This window comes from Nothobranchius furzeri, chromosome 7 (genome assembly GCF_043380555.1).
Source record: "Nothobranchius furzeri strain GRZ-AD chromosome 7, NfurGRZ-RIMD1, whole genome shotgun sequence".
In the NCBI taxonomy this organism is placed as follows: Eukaryota; Metazoa; Chordata; class Actinopteri; order Cyprinodontiformes; family Nothobranchiidae; genus Nothobranchius; species Nothobranchius furzeri.
In genome coordinates, this window is record NC_091747.1 from 40,286,691 (window position 1) to 40,302,390 (window position 15,700).

The 15,700-nt window shown below is 41.1% G+C and overlaps 1 protein-coding gene across 10 annotated transcripts in view; it reads right to left on the reverse strand.

The window, feature by feature from the left end:
• Positions 1 to 7,518: 7,518 nt before the first annotated feature.
• Positions 7,519 to 15,700, reverse strand: part of col11a1a (collagen, type XI, alpha 1a) — a 75,425-nt gene continuing 67,243 nt past the window's right edge. For all 10 annotated transcript variants that reach the window (XM_054751325.2, XM_054751324.2, XM_054751318.2 and 7 more), the window contains 9 exons: positions 13,809 to 13,916; positions 12,978 to 13,031; positions 11,545 to 11,580; positions 11,414 to 11,467; positions 11,073 to 11,313; positions 10,372 to 10,484; positions 10,099 to 10,167; positions 9,417 to 9,650; positions 7,519 to 7,805 (listed from right to left, as the gene is read on the reverse strand). In XM_054751325.2, coding sequence (XP_054607300.2) covers positions 7,659 to 7,805; positions 9,417 to 9,650; positions 10,099 to 10,167; positions 10,372 to 10,484; positions 11,073 to 11,313; positions 11,414 to 11,467; positions 11,545 to 11,580; positions 12,978 to 13,031; positions 13,809 to 13,916 — 1,056 coding nt within the window. In that variant the 3' untranslated portion in view covers positions 7,519 to 7,658. The remainder of the gene's footprint in view (positions 7,806 to 9,416; positions 9,651 to 10,098; positions 10,168 to 10,371; positions 10,485 to 11,072; positions 11,314 to 11,413; positions 11,468 to 11,544; positions 11,581 to 12,977; positions 13,032 to 13,808; positions 13,917 to 15,700) is intronic.

Genomic DNA, 15,700 nt, shown 5'->3' on the forward strand with positions numbered 1-15,700 from the left:
GGTTGCCCAGGAGAGAGCGGAGGAAGTTCTGTCACACAATGTCTCCTGTTGTACGCAGCACTGTCCTTCATCACTCTCTCTCTCGCTTTTGTCAACACTGTAGCTCCATTCGGAAGGCTGGGATTGAGTAAAGAAGGAAGCTGGGGGACTGGCGTGCGCAGTCTTCGTCCCATTAGTAGTTGCGCTGGGCTATATCCATTAGCCAATGGGGTCGCTCTGTAGGCTAGAAGTGCCAGATATGGGTCTTTTGCTTTCTTTAGTAGACTTTTCACAGTTTGGACATGACGCTCAGCCTCACCATTGCTTTGTGCAAATCCTGGACTGCTCGTTACGTGCATGAACCCATAAGCTGCTGCGAAGTCTTTGAACTGTTGGCTTGAAAACTGAGGTCCGTTGTCGCTGTAGAGAAGCTCTGGAATCCCATGTCTGGAAAAGATTGACTTTAGATGCACTATAACATCCTTCAATCTTGTGGGAGTGAGTTTGGCTATTTCCACAAATTTAGAGTAGTAGTCCACCAGAAGCACATAGTTGCTGTTGTTAAACGTAAAAAGGTCAGCTCCAACTTTTTGCCATGGTCTCTCTGGGAGTTGACTTGGCATTAAAGGTTCCACTGGGTTGGTACGCTCTTTGATGCATATGGTGCAATTTTTCACAAGGTCATTTGTTTGCCCACTCAGACCAGGCCACCATACTGTCTCCCTGGCTCTCTCTCTGCATCTAGACATTCCTTGATGTCCCTCGTGTAGGGCAATGAGGACAGAGTGGCGCATAGCAGTAGGGATAACTAGTCTGGTGCCTTTGAGTAGCAGATTGTCATGTACTGTTAATGTGTCTCTGTGTGGCCAATATGCTTTAACTGGGCCTGTGAGATGGCTGTATTCAGGCCAGCTGCTCTGACAAAAAGCCATGCCATCTGAGCATATGCTGTCAGTTTTAAGCTGTTCTCTTAACTGTGTGATGTATGATGGGGTAGCAGGCATGCACTTGACTATATCTTCCACATATATATTGGTGTCCTCCAGTAGTTCAGCTGTAGCCTTAGAATCAGAGTCATGGTCAACGGGTGCACGTGACAGCGCATCTGCTGTGAGGATTTCTTTGCCTGGAATGTGTGAGATGGTGTAACTGTACCTCATGAGCCTTAGGCGGAACCGTTGGATTCTGGGTAGAAGCTCAGTTAGAGCTTGCTGCCCTAGCAGGCTGACCAGTGGTTTGTGGTCCGTCTCTAGAGAGAAGTGTCTTCCGATAAGAAAATCTTTGAATCTCTCACAACCTCACGTTAGTCCAAGCGCCTCCTTCTCCACCTATGCATACCTCTGTTCTGTTTCTGTTAAAGAACGAGACGCGTATGCTACCGGTCTCCATTGCTCTCCCTCTTGTTGAAAGAGGACTGCTCCCAGTCCATAGGAGGAAGCATCTGCAGACAGTTTTAACTCTTTGTTTGGGTCATAGAGTGCAAGAATGGGAGTTGACGTCAGATCGCCTTTCAGCTGATTGAATGCTTTTTGCTGTGAGCAGCTCCAAACCCACTGATTTTTCTTCGAAAGCAGGTCTCTTAGGGGCTTGTCTTTTTCAGCCAGTCCTGGGATGAATTTGCCTAATTGGTTAACCATCCCGAGAAAGCTGCGCACTTCACTGATGTTTGACGGCTCTTTCATTGCTGTGACTGCTCTAATTTTTTCTGGGTCTGGCTGTACTCCCGCTGCAGACAAAACGTGTCCGAGGAACTTCACTTCCTGTTTACTCAGGTCACATTTCTCCAAGTTTAGAGTGACACCAGCCTCTTGCAGTTTATTTAGCACTGTGTGCAGCCGGGCGTTGTGCTCCTGCTGATCCTGTCCCCAAATGAGGATGTCATCCATGTGACAAACCACACCTGGCAGCCCATTAAGGATCACTGACATTCTACGCTGAAAATGTTCCGGGGCGGACGCTATTCCAAAGGGAAGTCTGTTGAAGTAGAAGCGCCCAAAGGGTGTGATAAATGTTGTGTAGTGTGCTGACTCTGGTGACAGCGGAACCTGCCAGAAGCCTCTGTTTGCGTCCAGCTTACTGAAGACTTTTGCTCCAGCCAGGGATCCAAGTGTCTGCTCAACAGAAGGCAGGATGTATTTTTCTCTGCACACTGCTTCATTGAGGTGAGTAAGGTCAACACAAATACGCACAGAGTCATTTTTTGTTGGCACTGGGACCATACCTGCACACCATTCTGTTGGTTCTTCAACTCTGCTGATTACTCCCATGGACTCCATTCTTTCCAGTTCTCGTTTCACCTTCCCTAACAAAGGGATGGGGACCCGTCTTGGGGTGGCCAGGGAAAAAGGCACAGCATTGGGTTTCAGCTTAATAGTGTAAGGTTGTTGCATTAAACCTAATCCCTGACACAGTTTTGGGTATTTCTCGTTTAACACATTCATGTCAATACTGTCAGCTCTACACACAAGGTTTAGCTTTACACTTGCTGGCCTGCTTAACAGTGCTATGTGCAAATCTTTGATAATGTACACATTTTCCTGGATTTCCTGTTCACCTTTGCAAATTGTTTCTCTGCTCATTCCCAACACATCAAGTGGAGTGCCACCTGGACCAAACAATGGTCTATCTGGTTCACATAACCCTGTCTCATTTTGGTTTATGCAGTAATACATTTGGGCTGGGATAACAGAGACGTCAGCTCCTGTGTCTATCTTAAATCTAACCTTGTGGTTTCTGATAGTAAGGTCTGCATACCAAGGGTCTGAACCTGCGTCTACAGAACCAAGGAACACGGGTGTATCATCACATTCCTCAGTTTCTATCACATGCACAGATTTAACAGATTTACACTTTACTGAAGTGTCCTCTTTTACCACATGAGTGACATATTGTCTCCTTTGCTGGGCATTGTCCTTTACCATGCGCAGGGGTTTTCCCACACCTGTAGCATGACCTCCCATTTGGTGTTTTATCCGTTGTTGTGTATTTACGTTCTCGTCGGGGCTTGAATGTTGAACGCTTTTGTTCCCTGTGCTTCGCTGTCACAGCATCTATTTCCAACTTATTTTCCCCTCTGATGTCCGTCTGTTGTTTTTTGATGACTTCCGACTGCCGGGCCTGATTAACCGCTTTCTCCAAAGTCAAATCTTTGTCCATCTGAAGTCTCTCTGCTAAGCTGATGTCCCTCAGTCCCACTACGAGGCGATCTCTTATTAACTCATCGTGCAGCGCCCCATACCCGCAGTTTTCAGCTAAAGCGTAAAGTGCGGTGACAAACGAGTCAACTGCCTCATTAGCTTGCTGTGTTCTTTGATTAAAGCGGGCTCTCTCATAGATAATGTTTTTCCTGGGAACAAAGTATGTATCCAAAGCGTCTCTTACTGCTTGGTACTGCTGCCTTTGTATGTCCGATAAAGCTTGCCCTCTGAGGATATCATCTGCTTCATCCCCCATGCAGTAGATGAGTGTGTTTACCTGGTTAGCCTCTGAGCTAAGATGCAGGTTGCTAGCAAGTCGGAATCTTTCAAACCTCCTTATCCACTTTTCCCACTGCTGTGGCTTTGAGAAATCAAACTGCTCTGGAGGCTGGATGGTGAATGTGGCATTCGGGGGTGAGTTGACGTTCGCATTGTAGCTGCTGTTAGCTTGCTGGTGAGGCAGTGGCATGCGAGGCTGTGTAGCCGTTGCGCTAGCTCCCGCTTCTTCGTCCGACATCTTATCGTCTGGAGAAAAAAAAACCTCTTTACCGCTCTCAAATCTTTTTGCTGTCACTCCCCGATTACAAGGGACTTACTGTGATCCCACTTCTGACACCATGTCGTGTTTTATCAAGGATTCCAGTGACACCTTGTCGAGCACACAAACTCCATCTTTTATTGAATCACTTCCTCCCCCTTCCCCTTCACAATAAAACCCAGTTACACTCAAACAGATTACACCACAAGCCTCAAGTCCTGTGAGGAGGTGAGACTTGCAGATCCAAGATCAGAACTGCAGCTGCCATCAAGAACTCCTCTCTTTAATAATAACTTCTATTAATTTCTAAAGAAATAATAAAAATAAACAAATCCATCAACAAGTTCCTTGCAGCAATGTGTCTTTTAACTGTACTCCCAAGAAAACACAATCCTTAAATATCTCTTGATGCAGGTATAAGATTAGTTTTGATTTGGTCGAAGGTTCACTCCTTAAAATGGATTACAGATAAAAGTAATCTACTGCAAAAAATAAGACAAATGGGACAGAACTCCAAAAGCAGGATGAAAGCAGCTTGGACTGTAAAGATCAGATCTCTTGTGACGTTAGGACATTTCTTCATTGTTTTTCTTGTGAGTGGTTCCACATCACAAGTCTTTGGTTGTGCCTCTAAGCCCAGACCTTCAATGAAAAAGGAAACATGAAATCACACACCCAACAGTTGCCATTATGTGGATTTCTTCTCGGTCATTCAAAGAGAAATGAAAAGGTTTAGAGGTGGTCAATCTTTTGAAGGTGCCAACCATTAACATTTTTTCAAGAAGAAATGAGAGGACTGAGTATGAATTAGACCTCATTTATCCCATATTATAAGAGAGGAGTGTGCTGTGATTTAGCAACGTGCAAAGTTGCCAAAGATTCATGCACAAAAATACATTTAGTCCTAAAAAGGATTAAACATATTTTTTTCAAGGGAAATAAAAATTATTTCATGTGCAAAATGAGAAGCTAGTGCTGCTTAGAGTAGCTTTGGCAGAAAACAGGGAAACTGCTAAGATGGACATAGGACTATTAAATGTTTCAATTTGATATAATTGAGTCCAGAAGTATTTGTTGATTTTTAGACCAATTCAGAACATTGCACAAGTTCTGGAACCCTACATTATTGTCCTCACAGATGAATTACCATCGGATCCCTGAAGAGTCTGCATTCTGAGTCATGACTTCTGTTTCATGACCTCACCTTTTAAGACTTTTAGCTGCTCACACACAATGCAATAGTCAAGAATGGACAAACATGACTAACCTAATGACTTATTAACATATTTCATGGAGAAAATGTGGGATTAAATGAACAAAGACATACTTGAAACCCTTTAGGGAAATGTAAAGAACTGTGTTCTTTATTTTTACAATAACTATTTATCTGTTTAATTCTAATCCTGGAAAAAAGACTAGTCTTTTTCACGAGACCTTCATTCTGTTAGGGTTTTGCTCAAAAGAATATCATAAAGAAATGACTGAATATGTTTTATATCTATTAAGTATCATTTCTGTGTGAACATTTAACCCACTGGAGCCTTAAAGTCCTAAGCTTTGTGTCTGTGAGTGTTTGTTACTTTAACTAAAGACTGAAAATCCATAATGGCCACTTAAATAACACATTTAAAAGATTGAAAATGAACCAGTGAAGCTTGCTGTTCAACAGAATTATTTCCAACAGCTGCTTGATTCTAGCTTAACAGACCTGGTATAAAAAAATGTAGTTTGGTCCTTAAATAACAAAATAACAATGAAAACATATTATTTGTATTTAATTTGGTCCACTTTTGATCAAAACTGATAAAATACCAGCATTTCCCGCTGTTAAGTGGATAAAAAATTATTTATTTTGATCAAAACAGATACTCTGCTTTTATTTTGAAAGTGGGTTAGGTGATTAGCATTTTGAGGTATTGTGAAAAGTAAAACCCAAATGCAGCTATTACAGGTTACACAATTATTTACAACAGCAGACAACTTAACATTTCTTTATTAGTATTTCTGATATAAAATTCTACAGTTATTAGATCTTTCCTTTGATATTCGAAGCATAAAGGCTGTGACGCAATGCATTGTGGGAAACTGCTGTCCAAAGTCCGCAAAAGGATGCATTGATGCATCCTTGATACAATGGGTGGAGCAAGAACACATCCGGGAACTTTGAGTGAATTTGCCATGATGCATACTTAGGATTGGATTAGTCCTTGGGCCATCGCTGATGACGTTTCACAGGACGTGAATACACAAGGACAGACAAGTATGCATATTGAGAAACGGCCCTGGTCTCATTGTCTGTTATTGTTTGAGTTAAAAGGAACAGGTTAGAAGACAACTGAGGTGGAAAGCACTGTTAAAGCAACTCATCAACAGCATGTGATTGGATGTTGCTACATGAGACAAACCTTTAACAGCACTCCCTTTGGTTCTGGTCTGATTCGTTCATTTAGAATTATTTTATTTAATATTCAGTTCAAGCACAATTTAAAAACAGAGTCTGATTTCCAGAAATTTGGAATTTATTAATTTTGCCAGCTCAAAACCTTTGTGACCATTCCGTCTTCAATAGAAGGACCCAAACAGTTTTAACCACATATAAAAGACAAGCAGATGCTTAAATAACAGATAGTTCTTTACTCCAATCTGTAGCAGGTGAAGAAGACTTTTTATTGAGTTTTTGTAGTCAGTTGGTTTCAAGAGATGGGGATTGCACGAGCCCATGATCGCTAATGTTACATGAGACAGAACTGATTTAAAGCTTCTGACGAGTACATTAGTCAGTCTGTTCCAGATATTTCACACATGATGGAGGCATTCAGCTCACTGTTGTTTAGAATCCAGTTTTTAATATTTAAATGAACTAAAAAACAAAACAAAACAGCACAATAAAACATTTTTTTCACTTTAGTTACAAAAATGGGTCACCGCAAGGGCTTCTCATTGCATTCACAGAAAGGATTTGAACAGTGGATGTCTAACAGTTAACTTATTTCTCTCTTTAAAAAATCCCCACCCAAAATATATAAACTTATTTGTTTAACAGGGTATATACAGGGCTTAGTATCCTTTCAACTTAAAGGTTATCAAGAAAGTTTGAGGTATACAACCAAAACAGAAGCCTGTCAAAGGAAAAAAAAGCAACAAATGGAATTAAATAAAGGAAAATGGATGTCGTAATTGCCTCCTACAAGCACAGGATCACATTAGTGGGAGATGTTACCGTTAATGTGCTGGTGTGATAGTTGCAGCTGTTTTCAGTATATACAAAGGGCCTACAGTCTAGTTTAGTCATGGAAAATGATGGGAATGCTAAGTTTTTATTTGCTTTATGACATGTAGACAGAATGTGGTGAATGAAACAAAGCTGTCAGGAATGCACGTTTGATTGGTTCTGGTTTTAACGTTCTCCATTTATGTTTGAACCACTGAAATAAAAGACTCAAATCAGAATGTGACACACATGCAAGTTTTGAGAGTGGATTCAGAAATAAAAGTATTGTACAAAATAATAATTACATTTTTGTAATAATTATCAAAATACATCTTCTTTCTTAGCACCACTATATACTTTTTGTGTGTTTAGATCAAGCACCATTGTAGTCATTTTCATACAGCACCTGGAGAATTTAGTGTCACTAGAACTCCTTTTTGTTGGTTCCTTCCGGTTCCTCCTCCTCTGCCACGCTCTCCTTCGTCCTGCACCTTTGTCCCATAACGTGTTTGAGTCATATGGTTGGAGCCCTACGAGGGCGGCGAGGATTTTCCTGGGTTACGCGTACATACATGGAAAGATGTTTGCTACACCATCTCTTATACTCAAAACTTGCATGTGGCAAAGAAAGGGTGAGGGCTAAAAACGGGGTTTGGTGGCATCCAGAACGTCTCGACTTGACTTTCTTTGCTGTCCTCATCAAGTCTTTTTTTTTTTACTTTATAATTTTTATTTAGCCAAGAAAGCAGACGGGTCCAACTTCAAACCCAAACTTCTGGTTTGGGTCCCCAAAGTCAGTCAACATGACGTCAACGATCGGAACCTGATCGATTTTAGGAGTATTTATCTCCATCACAGTCTTTCCATAGCCCTTCCTTGTCTGAAAAAGGGGAAATAGCACAGAGATTAACACAAGGTCATTTCAGAAAAATACAAGAGCATAAAATCTACAACAAATACTTGCTTAACATCAAAATATTTACTTTAGCTACAGTTCTGATAAATAGGAAGAGTGTTTTCATGTCAGGAATAGACCTTTTTCATACATACATAGTGACAAATGAAACTCTGTGGTGTTAGACTGGTGATCTCAAGAAAATCGCCACATGATTGTTTTTACTCATCTCCAAAGAACACAGAACGTGTAAATAGATATGTGCAATAAAACAGAAGAACAAGAAGCCAAGACTTTGTGACATCAAATTAAAATGAATACGTTTTAGTTTTTCTGTGAACTAGAAGGTTTTTAAAGCTTCTTTGCCTGGAATTTATCTTTAATAACAACAAAATAGGAAGAACACCTAAAAATGGTGAATAAAAGTCCATCCATCGATTCATATATCAATTCTCAGCCGCTTATCTGGGGTCAGGTCATGGGTGCAGCAGCCTTAGCTGAGAGGCCCAGACTTCCTTTACCCCAGCTACTTGGGCCAGCTCATCTGGGAATCCCAAGGCGTTCCCTGGCCAGCTGAGAGACATAGTCCCTCCAGCGTGTCCTGGGTCTTCCTTTAAGTCTCCTCCAGGTTTGACCTCACCAGGGAGGCGTCCAGGAGGCATCTTGACTAGATGCCCCAAGCCACCTCAACTGTCACCTCTCAATGTGGAGGAGCAGCGGTTCTACTCTGAGCCCCTCCCGGATGACCGAGCTTCTCACCCTATCTCTAAGAGAGAGCCTGGCTACTCTGAAGAGAAAACTTATTTTGGCCGCTTGTATCCGTAAACTCGTTTTTTCTGTCACTACCCAAAGCTGGTGACCATAGTTGAGGTTTGGAAAGTAGATTGATCAGTAAATCGAGAGCTTTGCCTTCTGACTCAGTTCTCTCTTCCCCACAACAAATCGGTACACTGCCCGCATCACCGCAGACGCAGCACCAATCCACCTATCGATCTCTTGCTCCATCTGTCCCTCACTCGTGAACAAGACCCCGAGACACTTAAACTCCTCTAATAGGGGCAGGACCTCATCCCTGACCCGGAGAAGGCATTCTACCCTTTTCCGATTCTAGACCGTGAGCTCGGATTTAGAGGTGCTGATTCTCATCCCAGCTTCTTCAAACTCGGCTGCGAACTGCTCCAGCGAAAGCTGAAGATCACTGAATAAAAGTTCAATCTTCCCTAAAAGAAAGATGGTTCATTACTGCTGAAGATTATACTGCGGCTAAATGAAATAAATTGAATTACTATTATTACAAATTGAATCAGCAAATAAAATACTCTGTTACATTTTATATAAGTCAGGGTTATAACTGAGGCTAGTTTACTCTTTGTGTTTCCAGTTTTTAACACACTTTAAAAAGTTCAAGCATCCAAAATAGGAAGTAAAAATTACCATGTCATATTAATTTTAATCCATTATTATTTAAATACTCCTGGGCCTAAATGAAGGAACTGATGGACCCCATCCAGCCCACACATCTTCAGGTGATGACCACAGGCTTACAGCGCATCACCACACAGAAGATCCAACCGTGTCTAGAGATGTAGAACTCACCGAGCAGCCATCTGAGATGGCCTTAATGTATGGGCTGTTGTCGTAAGACATCTCCTCATCATTGGAGCCCAGGAACCTCAGCGCCTTATCGTAGCTGTCGCTGGAGGCGTCGTGCCACGCCACAGACTGGTGGCAGCTGTAGGTGAAGTTCTGCCTGGCTGAGGCTGTTAGTAGCCTGAGGAAGGTCATCTGGACCTCGTTTATCGAGTTTCCATCAACGTCGGCGTAGGAAAACTGTCAGAACAGAAATAAAGAGAAATGGTGGAAAGGAGAAGAACCAAGGTTACAAATACATGTACATGGTTTTATTCTATTATATAATAAACATGTTTCAGAAGGTGGTGAGATAAAACAAAACACCACGAAATGACAGCTTTGTGACTGTTTCTACAGAAACAAATGTACACGTCAGTCCTCTCTTACTAGTCCTCTACTAGTAAATCAGCTGGAATCCAGCAGATTTCAACTTGACTAGAGATCAGCCAATTTAAACAAAAAAAAAAGACTTTTCTGGTTTGTAAATGCACCACAGTTAGGCAGCAAACAACATGTTCTTATTTCTTTTTCATAAAAATGTAATAATCAAATCACTGGGAGTATTAAGCTGTGATTTACCGAGCATGTTGTTACACTAAAGAAGGATGAAGAACAGAGATAGATGAAAACTAAAAGGAAAACTCACTATTTTACCGCGCTTGAATTCACTGAACCATGAGCCTGGAGATTCTTTGGGCCATGAGGATAACCTCACCTGTGCACAACAAAATGAAATTAGGCATGTGTTATTTGGGATTTTTTTCATTTGTTATGAATTATTCATAAAATGCATCAGTTTGTTGAACAAAACAGCATAAAAGTTCAAAATCCATGAAACAGGAGTATCTTTTTCACACTGGATCCTTCTGGGGCCAAACAAGGTAACTCGCTCAGCATCTCACTAACATCACAAACTTACTCCATCAGACTTTTTGTCAGGATAGATGCAGGTCTCCCCTCCAGATGTAAAGTTACAGTAGACCTTGAAGGAATCCCCAGAGCAGCCCTGGTTTGGATCGATCCAGTACTCGCCTGAGAGGAACCAAACACCCGTTTATCCATTTCAACTCATGTCCACATAAAACGGTGTCAGATGCATTCATACACTTACAGTGTATAACATGTCATTACGACCAAAGCAAACTTAATTTTTTATTTATCTGATTAGTTTTCAATCTAAATAAATCCGTAATGTAGAGATAAATCTCTCTTTCAGACAAATCACTATATTTTTTAAGTCATGATTCTAAAAGTACAGAAAAAACAGTGGTGCCATTTTTGTTTGTCTTCCTGCAATTAGCTGTTAAAAAGAAAGAAACAGACCTAAATAAGATGAATCTGCTTATCTTTAGGACGCAGTGGTTGATACTGCAATAGAATAACATTCTCCAATAAAAGATCAGATTAACTCCATGTTGTGTTTGTCTTGCTGGTAATCAGCTACAGGTATAGCCAGTACTAATTATATAAAAAGGGCCAATGATGGCTTCAACATCAGGCAGACAACAAGTTAGTCAGCCAGTTGAGCAGATGAAGCATACTTAGATGCACCTTTAGTCTAGAACATCAAGAATACTTTATAGCAAGAAGATGAAGGTTTTGGACCTCAGGTGGACTCACCGTCAGGGAACTCTGGGTGACAGAGCTGCAGGTCTTTGCATGTTCTGGCCGGGTTATTCTGTGTCCCCATGGGGTATTTCATACGCTCAATGTCCTGTTTGAGGTTGTTGAGTGAGCTGAATATGTCCTCCATGCCCTCACCATAATCCATGAAGGTACCTGCTGCATCTGACTGCACGTCAGTGGAGCGCTTCTTTGGAGAGTGAATGGGGAGGGGCTGGATGGCCTCGCCTGGTGGGCCCTAATTTAGTAGAAAACAATTATTTACATCCTTACATCATGTAATTCCGACAGCGTATTATAGCACAAACTAAAGGAAAATGTTGGTCCATAACACTTACAGGAGGACCCGGAGGACCTATGGAACCAGTGTCTCCTTTTGGACCAGCAGGACCCTATGAAGAGAAAACCGTTACCCAACCTGTATCTAAATTCCTCTTTGTTAATAAAACAATAGTTAAGTTTAACTTACTGATGATCCCTTGGATCCTTTGGGACCTTGAGGGCCCTAAATAAAAAAGTACACAACATTGACTGGTTAAAGTTATATCATCATTGTAGCGTCCAGAAATTACCAGTTTTTCATCTACGGTTGACCTCTCCAGTATCCGGTCATATGGAGACATAAGCCTTAACTGGAACCTTCAATCTGCAAGAAATATTCTGTTGCTTGACCAAGGTCCCACTCAAGTTTCCTCTTATCTTTATCTGCTTTGCTTCACAGAACAGGAAGAATGAACTTTTATAAGAATGTACCTTATCATAAAGAATACTGGATGATGCAATGAAATACGTAAATAATCATATGGTTGAATGAATAATAATGGTTGAAGAATAATAACAATGTTTTGATTAATCTGTGCTTAAATTACTGACGTTGAAATGAATATTATTATGTTGTGATCAGTAAAGTTTGATTTAACAAGTGAATCGCTATCTACTGACAGCTCACACACTCACACACATGACGAAGACAAGGTTAAAGTAATCTCATGACACATTGCTTTCTGTTCCACAAATCAGAACTCCTGTATCTGATGTAAGGTGTGGTTTCTGAGGTTTGTTGGCAAAACCCATTTACATGTCAAATTCTGGTTGGCCAAGTAAATCGTAATATAAGTTAATAAAACTAAAATCCCTTCCCGGGTTGAGTCAGTTGAGCCTTACTCTGGACTGGCCACCAGAGGAAAACTCTTCTCCCATCGCATCTTTTGACAAGCTGTCAAAACCTGTTGTACGCTACAGCTGACCGCAAATGGTTCCTTCAGAATAAAGCTAACCAGTTCCGACTCCTTAAGAGTCCTCCATAGACACAAATAACGACCTGTCGTGACCTGGAGACAACTCGAAGACCGGTCTAGTGGTGCTGCGGTTTCTCCTACGGACTTTGGTACCTTTGGGGTCCACAGACTTCAGCACATTCTGGATCTACCGTAGGGGTCTTCGAAAGGGTAAGTAGACTCGACAGACTGAGTCTGATGTGGTTTTATAAACCATCGCTCATAGTTTATAGCAGACCAAATTCACTCCCACTCAGAACTCAGTTCTTCAGACACGAAGGTTCTGATAACATCACATTCACACATCATCACACCTCACAATCCATCCACTTAGATTCATCCGCAACATAAAGTGTTTCCAAGTTGTCATGTTTTTAATTGTTTAGAAAATAAATTTCTTACTTTACTCTGTCTGAATTAATACGAAGTGTTTTACAATCCCTGAATAAACAAAGAATTCTAAATCTTTTGGTTAAACATTCAAAGATCAATACGGTGGATACTCTATATTTATATTTATCCTTATATAGAATCATCACATCTGATTGATCATAATTAAAACCCAAAATACATCTGTAGTCTAACTCTACATCATTAAATAAATGTTATTAAGTAAACAACTTACAGGTAGACCAGGGGGGCCTGGGGGACCAAGAGGCCCAGAAGCTCCACTGACACCCTGTAACACGAGAAGAAGATGAATAAATCAGAGACACAATTTATAAGCTTATAAAACTGACACCGAAGCACTAACGTTCCTCAGTAAAAGTCTAAACACACAAATAAAAAACGTGTTTACATTAATTCAAAAACTTCCATCTTAAGTCTAAAAACAAAATATCCCCATCCAGGTGACCTAATACTGAATGAAAACTGTATAAAGCTGAATTAAAAAAGGACATTAAGTTTTCATAAACCCAAGTCTCAATCTAATGCGTCACTCTAAAGCTCTGAGGAAGGGCAGGCTGAGCTAAACGCTCATTCTGATGAGTTTATTTAGAAATGAATGAAGGCAGCCGTCGGTCCAGATCCTACATTTAAAACGGCTCCTCAGAGAGAAAAGAAGAAGAATCTGTTCAAATGTTAATAGTGTGGCTAGGAGCAAATGACGCTCCTGTTTCTATCAATCAATGAACACAAAAGACAGGACGTGGAGAGAAAATGAACACATTTTGGTGCCTGCAGCAAAACATTTATGAAAAATAGCATATCGTTTAATATTAGGAACATTAAATCATCATCAGAATGCTATAGTTTGACGGCGACAAGTTGTCTTGGTTACCCACAGAAGTTTACGTAAGTATAAATTTTAAGTGAACAATTCAGTCAACTTTAGTCCAGCGTGATCGTGGTCTGACCTGCCGCCACGGCCGAGGGCAAAAGGGCTAAAAAGTCATCAAGGTTGAGGCCAAGAGGCTCAGTAAGATTCAGGGGACTAGAGTCATCAGCCACTTACAGAGTCACCCTTGCCACCAGGAGTGCCCTGGGGTCCGGGCAAACCTCGATCTCCCTTCTCTCCTTGCTCCCCAGGGGGTCCGATGAGACCAATCAGACCTGGGTGACCCTGCAGGGTGGAAACAAACACACAACAGTTAAATAGAACAGAAATGACCTCACAGACTTTAAAGCTACGCCGCACACGTCTGACAACGGAAACATTCACAAGACTAAAATATTCATGTGATGCTGAGAGGGGCGACTTTTCATTACAGGAAACGATCCTCAGGGAGGTAAATGAAACGTCTCCTTTACAACATGCACAAAAGAACTTGTCTGCAAATTTAAAAGTGACCGAGGCTATTTCACGGAACAAACAGAAGCACTTTTAAACAGGCAAACTCTCAGCACGGCTGCAATGAAAACACACACGGGAGCGCCTCTGCTGTGTGAGTGTTTTCTCTGAAATCATCAAGTCAGGGTGTGGGAGACAATTTTAACACATAAATGCACGCTGTCTGAATATCCAACGCTGTTTTTCTTCAGCAGCAAACCTGACAGTAGGAGCAAACAAGAAGGCAAGATTGGCCAGATTTGAGTGACGCATCATTTTGAATCCGGTGAAAGTGTTTCCTGCTACAGAAGCAGGGACGACAAATGAATTTTCTAACCTAAATTGATACCCTGTTATTCCTCGGGAGATGTTTCAAAATCTCTAAAGCTTAAGCACAACATGAAGCTGCCCAAAACAGAACCAGAACCAAAACCAAGCTATTCTCAACACAGGAAAAACATAAGGTGCTTATTTATTTTTATTTTATTTTCAAATACATTTGCAATGGTCTCTAATATAAATGAATCCCTTATGAGTCGATCTATGTGGAAAAAAAGCCCTGGCACTCCAGTGTCAGGAATTAGAAGTGAGCCAGAAGGACTAGGCAGCAGAGGACAGCACCATTTAGATTCTTATTTTCTGATGTTCGGACATCTCGCCACTGATTGACTAACAGCAGCACCACCTTGATATTTTATCTCCACAAATAACACAATACTTCACTTTTAGAGGTGCAGGACATCCACTTAGGGGTGCATTAGCACCCCCCAAAAATGGGCTAGAAAGGCCTTTGGTGTTGAACGCTCACAGACAAAGGCCACATTGGTCACCTCTGATACCCATAACTAAGGTTGGGTGATGTATATAAATGTTCCCAGCGAAGATCTTCATTCCAAAAAATGATAAAGGGTGATACACTCATGCAGGAGATACTTTGATGTTCTGTGGGCCAGACAAACTGCATGGAGCCCTCCACCAATCATAATCATTTTTATTCAGTGTGCAGAAGCAATCCATGAGGGTTCTATGTGAGAGTTTATTGTTTTCCACATTTCACTGGTTATTTGATGTGTCACAGTTGGTTCACGCTACACACATGATATAACAGAGAGAAGTACTTCTGACCTGTCAGCCAATAGCTGATGATTTTGCCCCAGCAGGGGGTAGGCAACCCTTCACCTATTAGTTTGAGAAAATGTCCCTCAAAAGTTTGAAGCTAACATTAGCATGCTACCGGAGGCTATGAGAGACGCAACTAAGGGACATTTTAAATGTTTTCGTTGTCTATTATGCTGAATTGTGAACACAAGACTTGATGCAAACCAACTATTTAATTGGAGTACTTTTATTGGACTTCTGCATTTAAAAGACCATTGTTGTTGGAGATGGCTCTATTCTGTCAATGATGTGAGGCTACGAATGGTAAGTCAGGCATTATTTAGAATTTCTCAATGATTCGACAAAAGTAATTAGCGTGTTTCCTTGAATGCCACATGTCACTGGAATCAAAAGAACTCTAGCATTCAGAGGATGTGTAACTTAAATACGTTTACGACCATTAAGGTCTCCATAAAATC